The 26,025-nt window shown below is 40.8% G+C and overlaps 2 protein-coding genes across 11 annotated transcripts in view; one reads left to right on the top strand and one right to left on the bottom strand.

Annotated features, from left to right (window-relative positions):
• Positions 1 to 2,003, top strand: part of B4GALNT2 (beta-1,4-N-acetyl-galactosaminyltransferase 2) — a 38,816-nt gene extending 36,813 nt beyond the window's left edge. For all 3 annotated transcript variants that reach the window (XM_042475302.1, XM_042475303.1, XM_042475301.1), the window contains one exon: positions 1,615 to 2,003. The gene's annotated coding sequence lies outside the window, so the exon portion shown is untranslated. The remainder of the gene's footprint in view (positions 1 to 1,614) is intronic.
• Positions 2,004 to 4,702: 2,699 nt separating this feature from the next.
• IGF2BP1 (insulin like growth factor 2 mRNA binding protein 1) overlaps positions 4,703 to 26,025 on the bottom strand; it is a 124,229-nt gene continuing 102,906 nt past the window's right edge. For 2 of the 8 annotated variants that reach the window (XM_042474538.1, XM_042474539.1), the window contains exon 16: positions 15,430 to 24,309. In XM_042474538.1, coding sequence (XP_042330472.1) covers positions 24,217 to 24,309 — 93 coding nt within the window. In that variant the 3' untranslated portion in view covers positions 15,430 to 24,216. Of the gene's footprint in view, positions 12,903 to 15,429; positions 24,310 to 26,025 lie in introns of those variants that run through there. The other 6 variants (XR_006104597.1, XR_006104598.1, XM_042474540.1 and 3 more) reach the window with 6 other exon arrangements.

The raw sequence follows: 26,025 nt of genomic DNA, 5'->3' as shown, positions 1-26,025 counted from the left end.
AAATATGCAGAAATTTGCATAAACCTGCAGAAATCAAATATGGTATATTTTCATACCCCTTTAGATCTTCAACAAAGATGGCAGGGGATGACTAATCTTCAGTTGAAACCCTCTGGTTTCACCTGCCTGGGGGTCCTGATTACAAAGGATTTACTTCAGTTAGTACCCCAATTATAAACCAATAAACAAATGGATAACAGAGAAACTAAAAGTGTGGATGCACATTAACTTATCACTGCTTGGCAGAATTGCTCTTCTCAAAATGTTCCTGTTGCCCAAACTGCTGTTTCTGTTCCAGACACTGCCACTTACTCCTTTCCCCTCATACAGTATTTAAAAGCATGGCAACGTGCAATTAATTCCTTTATTTTTAATGGGAAGAAATCGAGCTTCCCAAAACATAACAGATTTTCTCATTCCTATAATGGAGGCTTAGCCATACTGCATTTAGAGTGTTATTTCACAGCTTTTCGATTAAATCAAATACAGTTGTCCCTCCGTTTGTGCAGACTTCAAATCCATGTCCCTTGATTAGGTGCGAGGGGCAAACAGGGACATAAAACGGTGCGCTCTGTCATTCAAGCCAATGGGGCTTGAATATTGGCTGGTTTCTGTTTTCACTGGGGGGGGGGGCTGGAATGGATCCCCCATGAAAGCGGAGGCGACTGTAGTCCAATTGATAAGAAGGGATGCATAAGCAGTATGGACAAAACTAGAAATTAATGATGTCATGTAAGGAAATGAGTCTATTTTCCCCCTATAACACACTTATAATTATCAAAGTTCAAAACCGCATTTCTTCCAACATCTTTGTTGGGGTAGATGAAATGGAAATATTTGCTGTCCCCAGAACCTTCTCTTATCAGGCTCTCTCTATTACATCCACATTTTGAAAGCCAGGAAAAAAATCTGTCATTTTAAAATTTGGAAAAGTAAAGGACTTTATATAATGCAAGACCTCTTCTTCAGTGGTAAAGCTAGAAGCATGGAGCAACTCCTGATGAAAATAGTACCTCTCCACCTTAACTGGTTTCAACTTCATCAGGTGAACTCCTTCCTACAAAAATATAATTAAGAATGGTAAGACCCCACACTGTATAACAATGTTTGAGAACTGGTGTATCTCATCACATGTTAAAGGGCTGCCAGCTAAAATTTATACTTGGCTCGTAGAGGAGATTTATGGTAATGGCCTTACTCGCAAAAGAGGCTGGGAATTAGACCTGAACATAACAATTCAAGTCTCAGATTGGCAGAAAACCTGGGGTACCCCTCCTTTTAAGACAAAATCAGCCCCCATTAGGGAGTCCACCTTGGAGTTAATCTACAAATGGTACTTCACCCTTGTCCAGATTGTAAGAATCACTAACTGCGCATATACTAAGTGTTGGAGAGGCTGTAGGAACAAGGGCATGTACTTGCACATGTGGATGGAATTGCCATAGTCATACAATTCTGTTTGGAGATTATTTCAATAATCGCAGAAACTAGGAAACAGACTATCACATCTTGTCCAAGGCTTTTATTGCTTTCACCTCTTTTGAATGTTAACAAAATTTGAAACATAAAACAAAAAACCAATTGGGTTTTTTGGGGTTGTTTTTGTTTTTGCAGGTTGAAACTACTAAAAATTGGAAAATTGGTAATTTCTCCATAGAAAACTGGTGGCGTCGTCTGTGGGATGTACTGTTAACGGAAAGATTGGTTGCAAGCTCAAAAGTGCTAAAAAATGAGACATTTCATAAATGTTTGGAAGAGACTTGGTTCCCTTTCTTAGACTATGTTAACAGCAACACCAAATGTCTGAACCCACCAGCTCATCACTTGGGTTTCTTGAAGGAACGTGATACAAGAGGTTTCATAAAGGAATCGTATTCCAAGACAGTAACAGAAGACTTTTAATTTCTTCTTTTATTTTGGCCTTTGGTGAAATACACCTTCTACAGTTTGTTTTGTTGTATTGTTTGTTGCAGGAATTGCCATGTCTTATTTAATTAATGTATAAAGCGTTCTACAAAAAAATTACTTTATATAAAAAAAAACAAAGAGTGAAAATTGAAGTTCTGTTTACAGCTCATTTTCCAGGATTCCTCATCCGTGATGTTTTGATTTCAGATAACACTTTTTTTCCTTTTGCTCTTACTGTAACAGAATAACATTTTTCTGCCCTCTGCAAAACGTTAAGATCAGTGCAATTGGAACATGTCCATATTTGTTTCTGGGCGATTTAAATCCAGCTCAGATCAAGTCATCTTACAATGTGTTTTGTAGAGCACTTCAACAGACCTTTAGTCCAGCTTTCCTCAACCTGAATATGTTGGTTGGGGAATACTGAAATTGTCATCCATCACAGTTGGAAGGTGCCAAGTTAAAGAGGTGGTTCTGGGACAAGGGAATTCTTGTTGCTGTGTGCCTTCAAGACATTTCGGACTTATGGCAACCCTAAGGCAAAGTAATCATTCATCGAGGGTTTTATTGGCAAGATTTGTTCAGAGAGGGTTCCTTTGCCTTCCTTTGAAGCAGAGACAGTATGACTTACCCAGGGTCACCCAGTGGGTTTCCATGACTCCAGGGAGATTTGAACCAAGGAAATACTTGTGTTCAAATCTATAATATGTTCAAAGTTATATAATAGGTTTATTATCATGTACAAACATTTGTATATATATGTGTGTGTCTGTAAAGTTTTTATTTCGTGGTTCAAGAATCTCCACTTAGAAACCTTTTCAGATAACCCCTGCTGATGGTGAAAGGTATTAGCCCTGCATTCCTTGGAGCTTCTCAACATCCACCATTCAGGCTTATGAGATTGTAATTACTGAACAGTTGTTGTTCCCTACAGAAAAGTTTAAAAATGTGAATTACTTTGTCATCAAAAATGTCCCTAAGGGCAAAATCTCTCAGGATGGTTGATCATTTTCTCTCTTTCTCTTCAAGCTCTAGAACATTTGTGACCTTCTTTGCATCCCTGTGGTTAACTCTTTCTAAATTTAAACTGACCTAGGGTGCTCCTGGCTTCCTAAAATGCAATTCAAAATCAAGCTCATGGCCTTTTGTCTAGACAACATAAAGGCACCACTATGCATTGCAGGTTGCCTTTTCCCTCAGAGGGACCAAGCCATGCAAGACACTTGTGTTGCATTTGTCTTGTTCAGACCAACCTTGCACATGGGATCTTCCTAGTGATACAATGGCACAAGTACATTCTCAAATTATGGACATGGTTTGTCCCTGCCCAAAACAGTTCACTGCCTGAGCTGAAGGGCAAGAAGCCACTGTCCATGCATACAAGACCCTTACTTAGATTTTGGTGAAAGGAGAGAATCCTCTGCTTCATTTGAGGGCAACTGGCTAACTTGGAGGAAGGGCAGAGAGCCAGGCCTACACAATTCCCAACACCTTACTACTACTACTTGTCTCCTAGCAATTGCCCCATTCTTTCTAATGCTAATGCTGGAGATGGCAATAGAAGTCAGAAGGGAGCTATGTTGTGGTACAATAGGCTCAACAAATGTGCTACATCAAGGCAGTTGCCAAGAATGTTCTTCTCTGTTCTTATTAGTGTCTGAACTCTGAGTGCATGAAGGAATAAGCAACTGTGGCCTTTCCAGATATTTTTAGATTGCAATTCCCATACTTCACCATGGCTATGCTAGCTAGGGCTAGTGGGTCAAAAGCAGTGGGAGGACCATGGTTGCCCACCTCCAACATATGGGGTGCTACCTTCACACAACCCTGTGGTACAAAACAAGCTCCATTCCAACCAGAAGTGCAAGTGCACACACTGAGAAGCAAGGGCTATTCAACTATAGCCTCCCCTCAGCTCACCAGTGAAAATCCTGAGCTTGTCTGAATCACAGCTACAGCTTTTCCCCCCCCAGCTGTTGAAGAAAATATTAGCATTATGAGGCCTATTGCTTCCTATATAATGGTGATGGTGTCTCTTCCTGGAATAGCAATTGAATTTCACTTCAGCACTGGTCCTGGGAGAGTGATCCTCCGGTAGATGGGGTCTAGCAATCCACCTAGTAAAGGACTATTTGAGTGGCCACTGTATCTGCCTCAGCCATCTGGTCACTTTGCCTCATGGGAGGGCTGTCCCTGGTACTGTGCACACACAATCCTGGCTGCTGGATTGGACTGGGAATAGGAACATGGGAAGTGTCCTTACATTCAGGCAAACCCCATATCTAAGAATGGCTGAGAGGTGGTGGTTATTTGCTTTCAAGTTATTTCTGACTTATTTCCGACAACCCTAAGGTGACTTTATCATGAGTATTCCTGGCAAGATTTCCTCAAAAGGGAGGCTGCCATTGCAGGTTATCCAATGGGTTTCCATGGCTGAGCAGGGAAGCGGACCCTGGTCTCCCAGAATCCCTGCTACACTACCCTGGTTCTGAATGAGATGACCAGGCTACAAAGCTAGGAACTCTTTTCCCAGTTCCACCTCAGGCACTTCAGTGGCCTTCTGAAATGTCACCTTCTCCCATTCATCCCAAATCTTCAATGCAGCTGAAGGGATAACAATTCTTACTTTACAGGAGGGATGGGGAACCTTAAGCCCCTTTGCACTACAACTCCCAGAATCCCTTTTTATTGGTCATCCTAGCTTTTGAAGTCACAGCACCAAGGTTTATCACACTTGCGCTACACAAGCATTAAGTCTTAAATCAGAGAACAAGAGGAAAGACAAACTTTTTTTTTCTTCTTTTATTTTAAAAAATGAAACAGTGGAGTAAAGCAGTTTGTGGCAAATATCAAGCTGGAAGAAAAATGGAGTCAGTGTCCATCTGTAATCGCAACTTTGGATCTGAGCCAACTAACCTGCCTCATGCAAAAAAAAAGTATAAGGGGATCAAAGAACAGAGATTAGAAAGGGAAATTAAAGGGAGAAAAGGTTTGTTTGTTTGTAAATAGAACATTCTTTTACAGTTCACCAAATTAAAGAAAACAATAGTCAAAGAGTACAGCCTATCAGAGACCGGCGCTGAACTCATAATTTCAATTACATCCAACAGAAGGGAAGAAACAATCTGACACATTTCTTGAAGTCACTGCAGTAAAGCATAGCAGACAGATGACTTGTCCAAATTCACATGACGGTGCAATTTTTTAAAAAATAAACATGATTTGTCCAATAAGATGATAACAATTGATTGCTGTGATAGAAGATAATCAGACCTCCACCCAGGTAGCAAAATAGCTTAATACAAGAACACTCTCAAAATAACTGGGAGTTGGTCTTGCTTTATCTTGCCTGAGTTGGTTTAAAAAAAACATTACTGAAATGCATGGAGAACAGGTCTGCCACAACAGCCATTAGCCATGGTGACTGGACAGTATACCAGATAACAGTGGCAAACCATGGGAAATGGCAAATTAACCTTGTTCTGACAATTCCCAGGGCCACTTGGTTGGCTGCTGTTTTGACACAGAATATTTGAGTCCATGATGGACCTCATTCTCACCCCCAACAAGGCAATCTTTCTAATTCTTCCCCCCACTCTGTCTTGGTTGAGTTTGTTTTGATGAACCATTGACGGAAATCCATCGTGGTCATTAGTTTTTATTTTTTTAAAATGTGATGCGGTTGTTCGGCACCCTCAATGGAGGGAGATAAAAGCTTTACAAAAGACTATGCACTTGTAGTTCTTAAGGCACAATTCAATCAATTGCTGGTAGATAGGACGCTCATCAGGATATATGTCAAGAATGTGGAAAGAAAATGGGAGTCATGAATTCTGAAGGTGGTTGTTAGGAAATAGAAGAAACAAAAACATGGCGCACTTTTTAAAAAACAGTCATAAAAGGGAAGAAAACAGTTGAAATTTGGGAGCTCTTATAAACTAACAAACATTTTAAAAATCAGGGTTAATCAACTTGTAGAGGCGGGGTGGGAGGCTTTAGGGGAACACAAGTTGTCCCAAAAGCTTGGGGTTGATGGCATGTAGCCATGAATGGTTTCTATGGTGCTCTCAATATGTAAACTCCATTCCATTCCCCCTTGTCTGTGTCCTCCTAACCGCCTGGCAGGGTAATAAGAGTTGATTTAGTCCCATTTTACAGACTGGAAGCACTGAGGCTGGGGAAGAAGAGACAAACTTTCTGAGCCAGCAAACATACACCTACTTGCAAGCTGATGATTTATGCTATCTGGCATACATGATTGGGAAGCAGTCCCAGCAACAAGGAACATTTACTAATCCCTATGTATCACTTCAATACTGTCTATTGGAAGGCCCAGTGGGACACATGCAGCCATGGGCTGCTGCCATTGCTCTTGGGATCAAGACTTAGCTACTTGTCCAGTGGTCCATGGCAGCACCCTGAACATGGGTTCGCCTCTACATGTCTCCGCTGAGCCATACTGGGTCAGTCGGCACAGCATGTTGTCCCTTTGACACAGGCAAATCTTGCCTCACCAGCCCATCATTTTCACAGCCCTCTACAATTCACTAAGTCTGCTTTAAAATGCAGGGAGAGCCCATAGTTTCTATTTTTTATTTTAAAAGAAAAAGAAATTAAGCAGAACAGTATTTCTTTGAGGGGGGAAAGTATTTTTCTCCCTACACTACACAGCATGTTGTATTATCACTACCTATTTATTTATTCATTTATTTCATCTATTGGTGCTAAGAGGTAGATAAACAAACACGAATTGGTTATATTCATATCATATGTATATAATGGTCATCATGCCCCTAAGTTGATATGAAGTGCAGCTCAACAGGCACTTTAAGAAGATCTTGACTGATATGTTGGCTGAGATGCTGAGAAGGCTGATTGAAGAGGCACCTAGTTGAAGCCAAAAGCAACTTGGACTGGAGTGGATGGGGTGAGTGCCTTTTATATGCCACATGAAAAGGCTGGAATGAAAGTGGAGAGTCAGGCCATGGCTTGTATTCCTATTGTTGAAGGGAAAACAATGCGGTCAGGTCTTTTAAAAACTGTAAGGAAATTTTTGTGACTGATAGAGCTCTGCTTGATGCTCAGCTGTTCCAAAGAAAACATTGAAACAGAACAGATGCAGTAGGACCAAGTCTCATGATGACCCAAGAGCAGAGTTTGGAAATGTTATTCTTTTGGAACTACAGTTCCCAGAATCCTGATGCCTGTCCATGTTGGATGGCTATGTGCTCCAAAATTTGCCCAGACTTCTCCCAGGAGGCAGGAGCAGACAGGAGTTCTGATCTGGCAACCACAATCTTTCAGCATTAGGTGGTTTCCATATAAAAGGCTGATGCCAAAGTGAAAGGCAAGAACAATCCTTCAGTCAGGAGTGTTTCCTCATACCCTTTAGGCACTGTTAGCTCCTATATGTAACAGCCTGCATCTTTGTGTCTGCCATTCTGGGTAAGAAAAACTGTTTAAGTTACAAACACCTAGCCATCAGAACCTGTCCTAGTCATGCTTAGAGTAGACTGTGTGAAATCAGTGATGCCTATGTTAAAAACCAATTAGAGCCAAATGTCTAAATACGGATCCAAACTGCACTCTTTGTAGAAGGGGTTCGGAGACAATGGACAATTTAATTAGATCTTGAGAATCCTGCAGCGTTAGCTTTGTTCTTTTGGGAGAGGGGTGAATCTGCTCCAGTTTTCAGTTTGAACACTAAAGGAGCTAATCAAGGCACTGAATCTAATTGAGGAAGAGAGTTCAGAACTTTGGACAGCTCCCTTGAAGTTCAGGCTTCAACCTGGAGCAGATCTATCATTCCCTCGCCAACACTGGAGCTGACAAATACCATTAGAATTCAGCAACTATTCAGTAAGGCATTGATTCCCAAACTCTGGTACTTCAGGGGTTTTGGACTTCAGCTCCCAGAAGTCTCAGTCATCTTGTCCAATTGTCTGGGATTCTGGGAGTCAAAGTCCCAAACACCTGGAAGGCCAAGTTTGAGAATCACCGAAGTAAGACATTTTTCACGTCATGCATTATTAGGCCTTCACACCAACCTTGGAAAGCAGATAAAGCATAACTGAGCCTTCATTGTATTAGTGAAAACCTATGACTGGCCATGCTTTCTGAAGGAACAGGGGCTTGTTTCTCATTATCCCTTGTTTGCTGGCATCAGTGCAAAACAGCAGTCATCTTGAATGCAGAAAACAAAATGTCCTAAAGAAGCCTAGTTCTCCTGATGGTGAATCTGTGGGAACACATCTCCCTCCTTTTCATTTAGGACAATCAGAAAAATATACTTTAGACAAGGGGCAGGGATTTTACTACCAATTGGCCTAATTTCTTTTTTAGTCCTGATTACAATGGGCCCACTGAAGTCATGAGATTTATATACTGACTCATACTTCAAGAACTGATGAACCAGTCTACTCTAGTTGGGCTAACCAACAGGATGCCAGCCTCTTGCTTGCTTTAGCTCATACTGCCATTTATACTTACAGCCATTCCACCTAGTTTAAAAGGAGCAGAGCGTAGAAACTTTTCTTTTTTCAACAACTCCCTGAATCCACTAGGCAGCATGGCAATGAGGCATACTGGCCGAGGAAGTTCTGGGAGCTGTAATCTAAACAAAGCATTGTTTTCCAAACTCCATGTGACAAATGACTAGATCCACACTCTAAGTGGTCACAGCACTGAACTGGGAAAACAGCCAATTGTATCGTATCAGTCTCAGCTTACTGTTCCAAAGGCCAATGCACATACGGTGCAGGGGCTCTGCCTTGCTATGCCTGTACACCACACAGCATATCGGAGAGGTATTCATCTTTGAAAAAGTCAAACAGTTAAAAAGAAACCTGCAATAGGACAAAGCAGCAGGATTCATATGTGTTTTATTTAGGAGTGGGGTATTGGTTTATGTTTGCCTTTAAAAAAAAGAAAATGGAGGTTTGATAGTAGGAGCCAAATCATGGTAAACTTACCATGATGTATGCACATAACCTTGATGGAAACTAATTGTTTGAAACAGCCTCAAGAAGGAATAAGGTTTTTGCCTTGTCTTCTTCCTTTTCTGGAGAAAAGTCATCAGACAAGCAGAATATTATGAACTACTAGCTTCCCTTATGGTTCAAATACACCTTAAGCTATTTTTGGATAAATATGGTCTATATGTGTCCTTGTTTCAGGGGTGGACAACTTGTATCCTGCTAGATGTTAAAAGAGTGAAAACTCCCATCATCCCTCACTGTTGAAATACCGGATAGGGTTGATGGGAGCTCTGGCCCAAAAACACCTGAAAAGTCAAGTTGCCCATTCCTTGCTCTATCCAGTTTCCCTATTTTTGCTATACACACATCTTCCTTTCCACCAGAGACTGGAGCAATTATTATATGGCCTATAACTCCCAGAACCTCCCAGCCAGCATGGCCAGGGCCCATACCAGCTGAGGATTTTGGCAGGTGTAGTCTGAGGCCAAGGTCCTATTTATTTTATTTATTGCTAAAGCTCTGCTAGTGTACTTACATAGAGATCTGAGAGGGCAAGAGTCCCCAGCTGGGGCATGGTGCCACTAACAGCTAACAGCCTACCAAGTGCGATTTGGATCAGGTGGGTCAAGCTGTGCCCAATGTTTTACAGCTGGGCAAAACTGCTTCTGCTATGCCCATAAAAACACTTAACACTAGTGTAACCATGTTACACCACCATGAGTCACTGAAAGGATTCCGGCCCAAAGAAGTAACTTGTCCAAGCTGTGCTTCCACTACCAAGTCACAATGGAACAGCTGTGGAATGAATCCTGGACCAATATGGGTTAGCTGTTTGCATGGGATAACATTACAGCTGAATAGACCTTCCAGACAACTGGCTTGCCAACAATCTCAGCCACTGTGGTATGGTGGTAGAAAATGCCCACTTGGCACAATGCCCCCAGAGCAAACTGCCAAGCGCTTACCTGATCACATGAAATTCCTTTGCATTTCCTAGTCAGGGACAGTGGGGAAGTGCATCAGCAGTGGATCTTAAGATCTTTCCAGTTCTGTTTCCCACAGAAACAGAAATCAAGATGCACAATGCTATCACATCTCTTTTGAGGAAGCTGCAGATCAATGGATTAGGGTTTCTTCTACCATGTTTGGGGCAGCAGAAAATAGCTCACTGAAAAACCTACCTTGATTTAAATTGGAAGGACCCCCTGCTATCAATACAACTCACTCTTGGGCTTGATGAATCAAGTTAGAATCAAGATCAGACCACAGAGCCCCTATCTTGCTAGAAACCCCCTAAGCAAGCCCTATGGTCCAGTGCTCTTTCACAGCTTCCATGCACATCCGTGGGGCTTGTGCTAAACATCTTCTTGAACTGGGAAATCCTATATATACTTTACTTAGGGGTAAAGCCCATTGAACTTTATGGGACTTATGTCAGGGTACATATCAGAGCCTGAAAAGTGGATGCACAGGACTGTGCTATTCATTTGTTCTCAGCTATTGCCTTTACTAATCACAAGTATAGGAAGCTTTTGCAGAATTTTTTTTAAGAAAGCCTGTGATTTAAAAATATCCTCCTCCCTGTCAAAAACCAATTTGCCAAAATCAAATTATCCCTCTAAGGCTTCAGTCATGGTTGCAACACATCTGAACTACATTGCTTCTCCAACTTCCAATTGATTAGCATTATTACAGCCAATGGCCTGCAAGTATAACAGTCAAGAGATCAGCTGATTTGTTCCTGTGTTCATTTCTGAACTGTGGAATTTTGCAGGTCATGGCCCTTGAACCAATGGAAGGCTAGAGGTGTCAGGCAGCTGTGTACTAAGGACACCAGAATCTTAGACCATTTATTCTGATTATCAATTTACCTATAGATCATGGACTTGTGAATGACCTTTCTTCTGCCAAAGTAAACTGAATGAGCACTTAAGAGCTTTTTAATTAAGAGATGCTGCCTGTTTACGATTGCATAATAATCTGGCACTTCTATTCTACAGCATCACACTAAATTGGGAAAGAAGTATAATAACTGATATTTATCTTCTGGAGAATTAAAAGTATTGAAAAAGGCACAGCTTATTAATTCAACAACCGTCTAATGGGAAGTGGGAAGGGGAGAGACACAGCTCAGTGAAAGAGCAGATCTTTTTCCATGCACAAGTTTCCAGGTTCCATCCCTGGGCTGTTCTGGGAAGGGCAGGATCACCCCTCCATCTGAAATCCTAGTGAGCTGCTTCCAGTAAGTGCAAACAATACCAAGTTATATAGATTATTGGTTTGATTTGGTTATTAGGCAGCTTCTTGTGTTTCTACCTGCTTTGTCCTACAAATCGAAGAAAGTCCAGCTTCCACAAGACAAACGAGTCAGGAAGCGAGAACAGGCACAACTGACTCACAACAATCATCAAGGCAGTTGTGGTCATTGCCACTGATATAACATCTTGGTTGCTGGTTCCACTTACCCAACGTGGGTTTTTCTTGTTGCAGAATTTAAGAACATTAGAGTGCAGAATTCACTAGTGATGAGCTGAAGAAATTGTTGGGTCTTGGCCATGCTTTGGCCAGAGAGACTCCTTCCCAAAGTGGGCTTGCTGGATCCCACCACCCCAAAATTAAAGTGAAGGATTGGACCTTGCAGGACAGTTGTGGAAAGGGAAGTCCCAGGCCTACTGTATAAGCCACCAGCTGCAATGCAAAAGCTACCCTTACTGTAGATTTTTACTTGAGGTAGCCATCTTATTTTCAGGAGGTATATGGCAGGGGGAAATCCTATCTGGGGCTCCTTCACACTACATAATTATAGTGTTACGATTTCACGTTAACTGTCATGGTTCTGTCCTATAGAATCTTGGAACTGGAAGTTTAAAGAGGTGCACTTAGAAATGGCACTTTGGTGCCTCACCAAACTACACACCTCAGGATTGCAAAGGACAGAATTACGGCAGTTAAAGTGAAATAATAGCAGTATAACTGTGTAGTGTGAATGGGCTCTGGAGCACCACTTTCTTCAAGGCTTATATAAAGCTACAGCCTTTGAATGGACAGTAATCATTCTCTCTCTCAAACAGTTACACACACTCACATACACACAAGGATTTTTAGAACTCTTACTGTTAAGTTTGAGGTAGTTTCTGCATGTATAAATTCCATAGCTAGTTAACACTTGTGTATCCTCAAAGCGATAAGGTTATGACAGAGCCTCTTAAAGTTCAGTCTTCTTTTTTCTTCTTCTTTGCTAAGCCATAAAATTCTACAACTGGCACATATCTTTTAAAAGAAGAAAGGAATGGCCTAATCTTGTCCTTTCAGATGAATGGCTATGAATTCCTAAGACTCCTCAGACACATTTTTTTCATGGCTTTGGATGTAAATCCCAATATTCTTCGTTTAATTTTAAAGCAAGCAAGCAAGCAAGCAAGCAAGCAGAAAGAAAGAAAGAAAGAAAAGGTTTTGTTTGCCTTTTGGGCAGGCCAATGCTTTCAGGTGGGCAATGACTTGGGCTTACCTGCTAAGTCAATGGAAGGTGTAATTTTTAAAAATCACCAAAGTAAAGCATTCCCCTGGATAAACATATTATATACTTGGTCCAAAGAGAACCCAACTGTAAGTCTAAAGTCAATTTGCCAAAACATATTACCTGTTAAAAGTTTCAATGTACTACTAAATTTCAATGCTCATTAACTGTAATTTGTGTACATGACCAGTAGCCATACTGATGAGGAGACTTTGGGGCTTGTAGCACAACAAGTAACTTCTCCAACTTCTGAATTTAAATATACTTAATGCCTTCCGAATTGCAGAGAAGGATGATGTTAAGGATAGGCCAAGCTGCAGCGCAACACAGTGTGAACAGTACTGCCGTTATATCTCAGCATTGGCCAGTACTGGTAATTTGTACACAAAGCAGTATCCAGATTTTGGAAGAAACTAGTTACTGTTACCCATACCTGCTATTGTTATAACGTGCTGGCTTGTGCTGTGTCTTGTACCACTGCCTCCTGTGTTCTGTATGTGCTGAGATGATGATGAAGAGGAGGACAAAAGGAAAATGTATTTTATACCACAGGTTTGCAACATACAGGTTTGTTTTTGTTTTTATTTTGTTAAACAGTAACTATCAGTTACTTGTGAGAAACATGGACTACAGTGCGCCTGCATCATACGCGGGCACACCATACACAGCTTAAAGCTTATGCTAAAGCAGTGTGGCAATTAGGCAAATGGTACATGCGCCCCATACCATGCTGTGAGCATGAGCCCCGTTGTTTCCAATGGGGCACGAGCATACGCGGAATTCCATCTGGAATGAATCCCCCGCGTAAGGGAAGGGTTCACTGTATTTAATATTGAAGCTATAATGGCAACTAACCTAAAAAAAATAAAAAATAACCTGCCAAATTCTGACAATGCCTAAAACTACAGTAAATGGATCAAGCCCTACTTGTAGCATCCTATTAAACCTAAGCCCTTAAAGAATGTTTTATTACAGGGATGGGAATCCCATGATTCTCCAGAGGTTGCTGGGTCTAACACCTCTACCCAGTATAGCCAATTCTGGGAATTGCAGCCCAACAACATCTGGATGACCACATGATTCCTACCTTTGTTTAGAGCCAGGCAATTTCTGGGGTTTACAGGGAGGGTTCAGTAGCACACACACCCATACCCACCACAGTCTTCACCCTCTGCTTTGCCATCTAATTTAATCATTATGACTAATCCACGTATGTTTGCTTTAAAACAAGGCACATGGGGAATCCTGCTACTAGAAATGAGATTCATCTATGTGTGTGTCTGTCTGTGTGTTTGTGCAGTGGTGATGGGGTTTCAGTGGTTTCCAAAACCAGGGAGTGCCTGTCTGTGGTTTGCAGGCTGCATGTTGCTCATCTCTGTAATTCGATGGGGTCCTGTTAGAGATATATGTAGGTTTAAGTTAAGCTATTTATTTCATCTATTTTTGGTCGCTGTGGAAGTTGGCATTCCTTTATGCCCTCTGCAGCAACCAAAGCCCTCCCAGACCCATTGAAGTGCCACAGAAGTGTATGGACTCCAGCCTAGGTTAGCAGATGATGTAAATGTTTTGCATCTGGCTACAGGGACATAGACAGATGCTTCTGTAATCCAGTTCCTACTCTCCACTAAGCACAGAACTGTCACTGGGAGAGGGGCTTCAGAGTATCTATGGTTGGTCTGGGAGGTGGTAATTTTCTGAGCAAAGCGTAGTTCAGCATGTGGAACTACTGTACTATTCTGAGCCATGCAGGATTGCAGCCACAGATGGCCAGGGAGAAGAACAATAAATTGGAACAGATCAGGTTGCCTACGTCCTCTTACCCAGACATCTTCCTAATGGATAATAAAGAGGGATGGTGACTGGGCAACTGAACTGGTAAAAACCTAGCCATGCTAACTGTGGATTCTGGGAGCTGTACTCCTTTACAATATTTTTTGCAGGCGCTATGATTCCAGTGATAAATGGTATTAGCATAGCTAAAGGGGGAAAAGTTTCCTTTTTAGCCTGGTGAGAGGAATGCATTTTATTGGCTTGCCAAGTAAACTTCAGCTAAACAGAGAATCTGTTATAATTTTTTGTGACCATATGTGCTATCAAAGGGCCATTTGCATGCAAGCTTTTGAGGAATGAATAAAAAAGAAAAAAGATGGGTATCCCAAGATGTTTGGTTGTAAATTCATGTTAACCCCTTTTTAAGATTACAAAATGGGCAACAACTTGTAGGATTACGCGTATGTGGACACTTCCCCTGCCTCAGCATTTTTCTATCAAAACACTTGTTCATATACAATGACTTCTTTTTCATTAAAGTGAAGCATCTTGACTGTTCAAAACTTAACTGGTAGTTCCTTCTTTGTGCAGAAGTCACACCGTAAAACCAGTCTGGGAGCATGTCCATGAGCATTCCCCAATCCAATGCCCAACACACCTTTTACACTACAATTCTCACTGTCCCTTGCTAGCACAGTCAATAATCATGACAAGCAGGGGTGGTAAAATTTCTAGTCCAACATATATGAAGGGTGTGCAGTCAGGTTAGGCTAATATAGGAGGCACTAAGGAGAAGATGAACAGGGGAAGTCTAAGCCAGCAATACCTGCTGCTATCATCATCCCTGCCCCTTTTCTGAAATTCAAAATGGTGGCAGCAGTGACAAAAGGGACAGACAATGAGACTGTAGAAAGCAGTGGGTAGCACATGCCAACAAGAGCAGACGCAGTCCCAATCTGGTCTCAAATAAAACCCTGAATGTAAGAAATCTGAAGGAGCTGCAAGATACAGGGCTTTGGAAAGCTACTTTTCTGAATGAAAACTCTAGGAGACAGCACAGCTATTTTGGGGAGCTGTGCTCCAAAGAAGTAACTTGCCCAAGCTCTGCTACATTTTCAAAACATAAAGCATTCAAGAAAAAATGTGAAAATTTTAAACATTACAAATCCTGCGCAAACCATAGAATTTAGTGGCAAAAAATACCAGACCTCAGGGACACGATTTAATAGGACCAAAATCCAATGATTGTGCGTGTGGTTTTTAAAAAAAAAGTCTGAAAACAAACGAAACAAAATGCTCTTAATATTTTTGTCAGTTTTTGGACAGCAATCCATCACTGCAATATCTACTAGTCACTGTCATCTCCTATCCCTGATAGCTAAATAAGATCTTAAAACCTAATGCATCTACCACTAGTTAACAGCAGCTGCATGTATAATTCAGATGGACATCAGTAGCTTGTACAAGCTTAGAAATGTTACTTTGGGGGACGACAACCCTAATTTTCCCCCAGCAACCATGACCAGCAGCTGTCACACAGCCTGGAGGACTATGGAAACTGTCACTCCAAAAAACTCTACAATGCCAACAATTTCAACACTGAAGTCAGGGTTTTGAAATGGCCTATCTGCAATGCTTATTCAGATAACCTTATGCTTATCTGAAAAATGCCAGAGATCCCCAGCTCCACCCCAACTTTTACTTATTTAAATGGAAATTTTAAGAGCGAGAGCACAGTAACCATTTGATTTTTAATAGCACTGGGGGTGAGGTGGGGAAAATGTCTTTTCATCCACCCCTTTAAAGGATACAATTAGAACCAAACACCAAATATATTGCTTGCTGTCAAAAAAGCACCTTACTTGCAATGGCTGATGTCTGAATAATAATTATTTAAAAGAACTGATTTATGCAAGTCTGTATTAAAAGCAAGAGAAGTCAAGAGATTTTTTAAAGAAGCAACTAGATCCCCCTCCCACAAACACTCACCCAATTTTCTGAATGGAAAAGAGCAATCGGTTAATTTGAAATACACTCTTCTTATTCTTTTCCCAATTTATAATCTATTTCTGGTTTTCTTTCCTAATAGAATCTCAGAACTTTCTATGCTTATAAAGGGCCTAAACCACACCCACAAAACAAATGTAATCGGGGGCTGCATCAGTGTTTCCCAGCCAGGAAAAGCAGATTAGAAACCCATATGGTTAACTCTGTTTGTCGTCAAAGGGAAAACCTGATACATTTTAATGGTTCTGGAATCAGGGGCTTTGGGGTTTCTGTACCTCCCCCATCAACCTCCAATTTCTACAGAAAAGGGATACTCGCTTTTTAAAAAAGAACAGTATACATTAAAAGGTATGACAACAGCATCTCTCAAGAACAATGAATCCCTTTCTCATATACATACATATATGGGTGAAAGTGATCTGGGCAAGGATCAATGCCAAGTTAGCCTCTTGTGAATTGATTTTACTACCACTGACCTTTGACAAAGTACACTCAGAGAGGGTTATCTGCTCGAAGTGCAATAAAGTATAATATAGCAAATGCAACTTTTAAAAAATATATATTAAAAACAAAACCCATGGACCTTTCAAAGAGTGTTGCATCTTGTCCTTGAGAATGTACAAAAAGCCACACCAAAATTTGGCTCCCATTTCTTTTCTTTTTTAAAAAATGGTCTGTTTCTCCTCAGTAAAACTGAGGTAATCTTTGTAAAATATTTCACAGCACCATAGCGGAAAAGAGGGCCAAATATTTACAAGGTCAAGTATTGACTGAGATTCAAAAGGTGGTTTATAACTCATCATCAAGCAGTCCCATAAGGTGGCTTCTGAGTATCCTAAACATACTTAACTTGATTTGAGTTCAATGTAGTGAAGGATGAGTTTAGACGATCAAAGGATGCTATTTTCTGTCCCCCTCTCTGGTTGTTCTTTAATATGAATTCTTGCAAACATGAAAAAATATGGTCTGATCTCATGGTGCTGGAGAGATAACTCTCTCCCTATCGTAAAGAGCAAACAAAGGATCGGCTGTCTTGAAGGGATTTTGTTGCTATAGTGTCATTATCTGAGCAAACAGCATTTTAACAACACTAGTGATAAAAATCATCCCAGTTTTAGAATATACCAAATGAGAAACCACGGATATCCAAATATAGAGAAAACAACAGGTCTGCGCTTCAATCTGGGTAAGCATCCAAAAAAGGACATTCACCTAAGCTGATCAAGTAAACTCACCCTAATGTCTAAATTAAGTATACTTAGACTCAAGCCAATCCATACACTACAATTGTGTGTGTATCATTTACATATCTTTTGTGAAGACTGTATTATCACATGGATTTTAAAAACTTGGGACACTGCAAATAATACATGCAAGTTATAAATCGGCCAGATTCTTCCAGTGCACAATTATATCATTTAATTCTTGAAGTGAAGGGACAGAAATTAAACTGCTGTTTTTGGGATGGTGTGAGGGTGGGTGGGTGAGAGAAATCTGCCATCTTTTCCGCTACGTCTGAAAGTCTCTGTCGTTCTCCATAGAGAGCTCATAACACTACTGACCTGCATAACAATTTCTGGCTCATAAGAAATTATGAAACGTAACTTCTCTTTTCATTAAAAAAATAAAATATTCAAGACTATCAGCTTTTATATAAAATATCAGCAAGCCCAAAAACAAAACAATTGCTGAGGTAAGTTCATACCTTGAGGTAGCTTCTTTCCCCCCCTATTTTTCTCTCATTTCTTTTTTCTTTCCTCTTTTCCCTTAAAAGCACACAGCAATGCCTGACCTTTTCTGCACACATCCCGTGGTTGCAAGGAATAAAAAGAGCAGTAACTGCTTCAGAGTAAAACAGCAAGATCCATGCAGCCGCTTCAGTCTAAACCCATAGATATTTCACTCGAGTATTAGGCACATGGAAATACTTTGGAACTTCATTGCCCTGGTGTCAGACAGCACAAACCCGGATCCCAAGGCTTTTTCAAAGAGACAAACTGACCCTGTCTCAATGATCTTGGTTAAACCTGGACATCCAGGGTATACAATCAGAACAAAAGTCTTGTCTCTGCTACGATATAAATGTGGGTATAAATACATCTCTATATTTCAATTTCAATGTGAAGAGGGTTGCTTTGCCCTGTGAGGTTCTTATTTACAACCCTTCTTCTAATGGAAAAATTTGATCTGTTACAATAAAAACATGATCCTGAGATCATCAGCCATCAAGTTTTGGCTAGTCTGAAATATATGCATTAGGCCAATGTTCAATCATCTCAACAGAAACTGATTCCCAATATGAGAGCTTGAGACCCAGAAATCCATTCACTCCAGAATAGCCATACTATAATCAAAAGGATGGTTATAGCAGCTTCCCAGTGGTATCAAAACCTTCTGACATGAATTTTTCATCAATTTAACAAGACTCTATGGTCTGCCATCTTACCAGGGTTCAAAACAATCACTTTGGGCTAGTAGTTGCCTATTTCCACAGCTTGGAAGCATTACTTTTTGGACTACTACACGCCAAACCCATGCAGCAGTTAAGCCAGAGAACTGTAGCCCTTAAAGTAAGTTTTCTAAGCTCTATCCATTCCCACCACTCAAACAACCTGGCACAGACATGACACTTTCTTTTACTTGACCAGTACCTCTCCCCCACCCCCAAATTATCTGCATGTGTGTCTTGATACTTTGTCCTACTCTTTTAATTTGAAACAGCAGCAGGTGCATCAAATGGAAATAAAGTTGTAATTCCTCTGCACACTCTACCTGGAAGATCCACTTTATTCAGTCAGATTCACACACTAATTTGGGAGTTGAACTCCTGGAAGCAAGTGCATTGGCATCACAAAAGAGCCATGCCACTCAGTTTGCTGATGCCAATGCTCATGTAGATATTGCAGGCTTTAATGATTTTTTTTCCAGGGGGAGGGGAGGAGATACCACCATGTACTTTTGACAATAGTAAAGCAGATCAATTTTAAATCCAAATTACAGAATGATTAGTATTGGATTTATCTGAGTTCAAAGCTCTCTGGTGTATCCTGGAGGAAAAAATCCACAAGGGAAAATGCAGATTAACTAGACTGAAGCCTATTTTAACGCAGAGACGAAACTTTGTCCTGTGTTCAGGCTGCCAGGCAAACAATTCTGGTCCTCCACAAAATACAAATCCACTGTATATATTTTTAAAACATTGTTTCTTTCTTTTAAAAATTCATGTAAGAGTGACTGGGACCAGTAACCACATTACATTCTTCCGATGTCTATATTTGGTATCGCCTCATAAAGACACTCAATATTCTTGTGGCAGATTTTTTTTGCCAAAATTAAGAAGGGGGGATTTAGTCATTTGAAATAAAACCAATTTGCAAGAAATTACTTTCAGTTTCATTTTAAACCCCCCTTTATTTCCTCCTTCCAGTCCCTCAAAAGTAATCCAAACATCCATATAAGTACTAATTTAAAACATAATATTTAGTTTCTATGGAGGCAAGTTCTCTCCTTCCCTGTTTGTTTTTTTAAATATACATTAGGATGCTTACTATACTACCCTGGCAGGAATTTTAACCTTGGGATCAGGCCCTCAACAGTGAAATCCTATACACACTTAATAGGAATTAAGTTCAACTGAACTATAATGTTCAATGTGTAGGATTGCACTGTAAGTCCCCAGATCAGCCATTTTAAACAGGTAGTTATGATCAATCAGGAAGTCATTTGTCTTGATCCAGATAATGCCACTGTATGCACCATTCTTCGTTCCCATTTGAATGGAGAAAAACCTGTTCCATAGAGGAGTCAGTGGAATGAGCAAATAAGATCACAATGCTCCTTAAGCAACATATTCACCTGTGCTGTGAATTCCATTCCCAAAACACTTGACATGCACACAGCTCCTAGCATCCTCTGGATCAAGGCAAACATCTCTTCTTTTTGGTATATCTATGAGGTTCCTATAAAGGTAGGAGAACGTTATACCTAAAATGACAAGAGCTTCTGCCTCTTTAAGGATTCGAAAGGAAGTTCACCAACTGGCGTTTCCCTTTGCAATGACGTCCAGCAGCAAACACTATGATGGGAAAAAGAACCCTCTGAAATTCATAGAAGCCCAGTCCATTCTAGGAGACTGTTGCTTAACACAAGGGACTTTAGATACCTCCATCTGACAGCCTATGGTCTTCACATTAAAGATTGTAGAGGGCAAGAGATCTGAGTGATATCTGAACAAGATTTTCAAATAATTTGACACCCTGCCCAACAACCTCACCAATTCACAAAAATCAAGCCATTAATAATCCTGCCGGTTTAGTAAAAGGTAATGGCCGCATGTTACAGAGGTAGCTTCAGGAATCGGCAACCAAGGGCAGAAAGAAGCAACTGGCACGTTTCCCCAAAATATCTTGAGGGCAACCTCCATCTCTATGCAAGACTTCCTCTGTGCATACACCATCAGATGCTAGAAGGCAGAGCATGGGAATGTTATTTTGAACAGTAACATTTCCAGGATCTGCCTTGTAGCACTGGATGGTATATGTCCATAGAAGTGTACCAGAGCCTGGAAAAGTTAGTTTTTGAACTACAACTCGCAGACTGCCCACTAGCTATGCTGTCTGGAAGATTCGAGGAACTGTAGTTTTAAAATGTAATGTTTCCAAGCAAAAGTAACAGCAAGGAGTCATTATTAGAGGTGATGGCTGTGGCTTCCTTCAGCTGAAAATTGGGCAGGGAGGAAATGGCTGTTCAGCAGTGACAGGCCAGGACTGAGTGGAACAAACACATTATATGAACAACAAAGGTCCAATCCACACTGCAGAAATAATCTAGTTTTGAGACGGCTTTAACTGCCCTGGCTCAATGATAGGGAATTACGGGAACTGTAGTTGAGCTCTGGTGCCACACCAAACTACAATTCACAGGATTCCCTAGCACTGAGCCAAGGCAGTTACAGTGGTGTCAAACTGGATTATTTCTGCAGTGTGGATTAGATTGAAGTCTTAGGTTGCAATCCACATCTGCTCGCTCCATCTAAAGCCTCTAGGTGTGGATGTTACATATGCTAAGTCACATTGCTTTATGAATGTTGAATGCTCAGATCATGAACCTCGGGCAGACACAGAAATCCGTAGCTCTAAAACACTGATGTTTTAGAGGTATGTATAGAGATATGCATGTTTGAGACAGGGATTCTGCTGTGGTCTACACTACTACCTCAAAATGTAAACCTGCAAAATGAAGAGAGGGGCTTTGGAAGAAAATAGTTTTCTAAAAAAATATGGTGAAATTACCTTACTCATTCTTTTTAAAAAATCAATTAAAAACATTAAAATTTCTGGAGCATACCTGCACTCTGGTTTGCAACACTGCATTTTATAAGACCTAAATAGAGAAAAGACTAAGTATGTGAGCCTCATACTAAAAATCAAACCAAGACCAAGACCAAAATACCTTGGGACAGATTTGCAGAAGCTTCTATCATTGGAGAAAAACTCCTCTGGATCCAACTCATGCTTAAAGTGAGGGGGGTGGGGTTAGCTGAAAAAAACCTGAATTTGGTGGCTTGATATCTCATGAATATCATAATTTTTTACAACACATATGCCACCGTTTCTGTCTTTGTTCAACAGAGTTCAAAATCTCATGCCACCAGGACTGTTAGTTAAGGGTTTGCACCTTTGGTGGACATTTTTCCATTACTTGATTTTCCAATAATTTGAACACTTTCCCTGGCCTAACCAATGAAAACACTTGGGAAGGGACAGAAGTGAGAGTGAATGTGAGAGAGAAAGAATATACTTAGTTCCTTAGTCAATAAGATTTTTCAAGGAAATTGGCTCAATTTATACCAAACGACATCTAACAGTGCAATCCTTATTTGCCTACTCAGAAGTCCCACTGAGTTCAATGGGACTTACTCCCAGATGAATAGCTACAGAACTGCAATCTGAAGAAAGTTAACTATAGTTTCGTGAGTTGTCCGCATTGACAAGTTCCACTTTGCAATTTGTCAGTTCTTCAAAATAATAAATTTTGAAATGAACTTGCAAACTGTGGTTTGAGGGGATGTTTGAAGTGTCAATCAGAGTTGCAGCCATTCCTCCAATTTCAGAGGCCCTGGCACCACAGTAATGGGAGAAGTAAACATATGGAAAATAGACCAGGGCGAGTTCAAATGTCTAGAAATTCAAACTATGTTTTAGGTTCTAAATAACGGATACCACAAACCATGGTTTGGTATACATTTCTGAACTGAGCTACTTAACTTTTCTAGGAGGGAGAATACAGAAATGGCCAGAGCTTGGCAAAGTTACTTTAGAAGATAATGACTCCTACAATGTCACGTCCAGAATGGTCACTAGCCATGTGGGTATGATCATTTTTGAAGCTGTAGTCGAAAAAGTAACTTTTCCAAGCACTGAAAAAGATCAAGCTATTGCCTTGTCTCCCTCCATCCTCTGTTTCTTTTTAAAATAATTGGGGTTACAAGCCCAATTTGAAAGAGAAACTTTTCCCTTATCTGCTTGTTGGTGATTTCTAAGAAGAGAAACAAAATGATACCTGATGACTCCACAGAAAGAATTCTAAGCTAAAATATAATCCTTAAAGTGACAGGAAGCCTCTCAAGGACATATGTGTACACAGATATTAATGGTTAGAGTCAGATCTTTGTCTCTGGCAGGGATATTTAGCTGACAGTGCATGGGTCCAGATGCATCCTTCATCCTTTTTGACCAGTGCTGCAAGTTTTAACTGTCATATCAACATGGAACAAACTGACATGTGGATTGCACAGAGCTTGAAAAAATTACTTTTCTGAACTACAGCTCTCACAGTCCTACCAGCCAACATGGTCGGTGGACATGCTACCCACTAGGGGATTCCAGGAACTACAGTCAAAAAAAGGTTAATTTTTCCAAAGCCTGTTGTTCTAAATTTTCAGTTCTGGAACCTAGTCTGCAGAGGAACAGATGCTACATTTTGAAATCAAACTGGACACACTGATAACATACACAGCCTCACCTGCCAACAACATGAAGAGGGACTGGATAGAAATGAGACAGACTGCTGGATCAGATTCTCAGGTTGATTTCATACAGAGACAATGCCAGCTCAAATATCTGGTGCAACACATACTGCACGATTGAGGTCAAAATCCTAGATAGCTCAAAATGCACTGAGACATGGCTACTGCAATAAAAATCCAAATAACCAGTTTGTACAACAGCACACTGGTTTTTACCACTGCCACAGCACAGTTTATCAAAGATAACTTAGGATGAAAGGCTCTCTGGAACCACATGGTGTAGCCTTCTCCAAACAGCTGCCCTTCCAATCTACAATCTCCATCATTTTTTGACAGCCAGGTAAAAGCACCTGGAGGACAAAAAGCAGGGGAAGGCCACCCTAGAGAATCTGGTCCCGCTCATTTCCTTCCCTTGCCAACTGTAAAAGCTAATGCTTTCTTTGGTGATGGGGGCATAGGGTGGTCTTGGTTATCTGAATCAACCCTTAAACTATTTGCATTGGGGAAGGAAGGGTTGAGGGTTTTAAAATGTTCCTCTTCTCTGCCCTTTCCCTGGTAAAGGCAAAGCAAATTGCATGTGTTAACATTCCTGCCCCTCTGGGCAATCTGACATACTGCATAGTGTTTTTCAGTGTGGGGTTGGATTAGAATTCTTTTTCCCTATTGGCTGATCCAAGTTTCACCCCTCAAATATATATCTGTGTGTAATTTGTGCACACATATGCAAACACACACACAGCATGCCTGAGGAGCCAATCAAAACTGCCTTTGGCTCATGAGACGTTAAGTCACCCGTCTACAAGAAAGTTCCTAATACCCGCCTATGGTAAACTGATTCCCAGCCACTCTTAAGGTTTCTGCATCAGCTCATTACTCTTTCTGCTTGGCTTTGTTTCATCTGTTGTCAATGTTGTTCATTCTTTTGTCCATCTCTCTCTTTCACTCACTCTCTCTCTCTCACTCACTCACTCACTCTCTTTTTCTCTCACACACCGGGGTAAAGCAAATTCCTATTTCCTTCGTGCTTGTGTCTGGCTGTTCTGTCCCTTCTGATGCTGTTGTTTCACCTGAGCGAGGATATCACGTATTTTGCGTTGTGCCATCTGACAGGAAAAAGATAGGGAAAGAAGAGAAGAAGACAAACAGATTTATATCAAAGTTACTGGTCTGATACAATGGTTCCCTACCCCAAGCCATACTGCCTGATGGTTCTGGGAGAGATGCTTTTTCACAGCATTATATGTGAACAGATGAATAACATTTATTGTCTGAGGCAAAAAGACACAATGAACGTAAGCCCCCCCCCCCCAGCCTTTCCCAATCTTATCTAGAGAGCAAAATTGACACAGGTTCTCTTCCTTCCACCAGTTCATCAAAACACAGGCAAGCCTGGAATTTGAAAAGCTTTTGCATCTGCAGCAACCATTTGACAATACAACAGCAAACTCCATCTGAAAATGCATGGCTGTAAAGCCCTTCCTCAACATTTGCCGCTGCAGAGGGAAACCTTCTCTCCTCACCTAAATTATAAAGAGTTATAATAACAGCACAACTGTGCAACAGTGATTTAATGAGATGTCAGCCATTTTACGGGTGGCACTAACAATGCATCTTTGCCTCTTCATGGTGATTTAGACTAACATAGGGCCCGAGGCCAAAATAAAGCTGCTTCGGGTCACTTTGGAGGTATGCTGTTTAAATGACACATGCATCTTAAGAGGCCAGAAGCTACGCCAAAGCTGCACTCCAGTCCTTAGGGCTGGAGCATGGCTTTGGCATGGCTTTTGGCCTCTTAGTATACATGCAGCATTTAAACAGCATACCTCCAAAAGTGACCCGAAGCAGCTTTATTTTGGCCTGTCTGTTCAGGCCCACAGTCTCTGGGGCACACAACATGTGTAGCAATTGTTTCTCCCGTTCTATATGATGCTCTGAACACAGGAAGGTGTCTTATACAGAGTCAAACCACTGGTCCATCTAGCTGAGTGTCAACTCAATCAAATGGGAGTGCTTTCCTTGGTTTCACGGAAGAGTCCTTCTTTGTCTTGCGTGGAGATGTCAGAAGATACACCTGGCTCCTTATGCATGCAAAAAACACATTCTGTTTACCAAAACTTGGACAAGATTTGTGGGAGAGACTAGCACTTTCAGAATTCACCAGACATCATGGACACTAGGAAGGCATACTGACAGGGAAATGTAATCCAAAAAGAAACTTTTCCAAACTTTATCTGTTACTAAACTATAACCCACTCTCTCTCATTGCAAGCATTTTAGAAATAAAGAATTATCTTTTAAAAAAAGGTGATGGCACTATTCTTTTAAATGCTCATTTTCCTGTTTGTTTCATTATTTGACATCATGATGCAATGCATTACTTTTCCTGCATTTTTGTGGGAAAAACATTATTAAAAAAAAACACTTGTGAAAGTAAGGAAGAATTCTGTTTGGCTCCTACCAACTGGTGTTCTGATCCTACCTGAAGACCTTGTCACATGGAGGACCAGTGGCAGACCAGATGCTGGACTGCAATGCCCATCATGCTTTGTCATTGTCCATGGTGGCCTGGGTTGATGGGATTTGTGGCTCAACAACATCTGGAGAGCCACAGGTTCCTCACCCCTGCATTATTATCTCAGCAGGCCAAAAGCTCAACTGAAGATTGATCACTTTTGTGCCTCCTCTCTTTTATCCTTCTTCATTTCCTACATAGTTTTATTTCTTGTGTTATTTATCACAATTATTGCTATTGACTAGTGTGTATAAAATTTGGGTGATATACAATGCTAAGCAGCTCATGAGCTGGAAAAGCAGACTGT

Source organism: Sceloporus undulatus, chromosome 6 (assembly GCF_019175285.1).
Source record: "Sceloporus undulatus isolate JIND9_A2432 ecotype Alabama chromosome 6, SceUnd_v1.1, whole genome shotgun sequence".
Lineage (NCBI taxonomy): Eukaryota > Metazoa > Chordata > Lepidosauria > Squamata > Phrynosomatidae > Sceloporus > Sceloporus undulatus.
The sequence above is the reverse complement of the archived record's forward strand: the minus strand, read 5'-3'. Positions and strand labels throughout refer to the sequence as shown.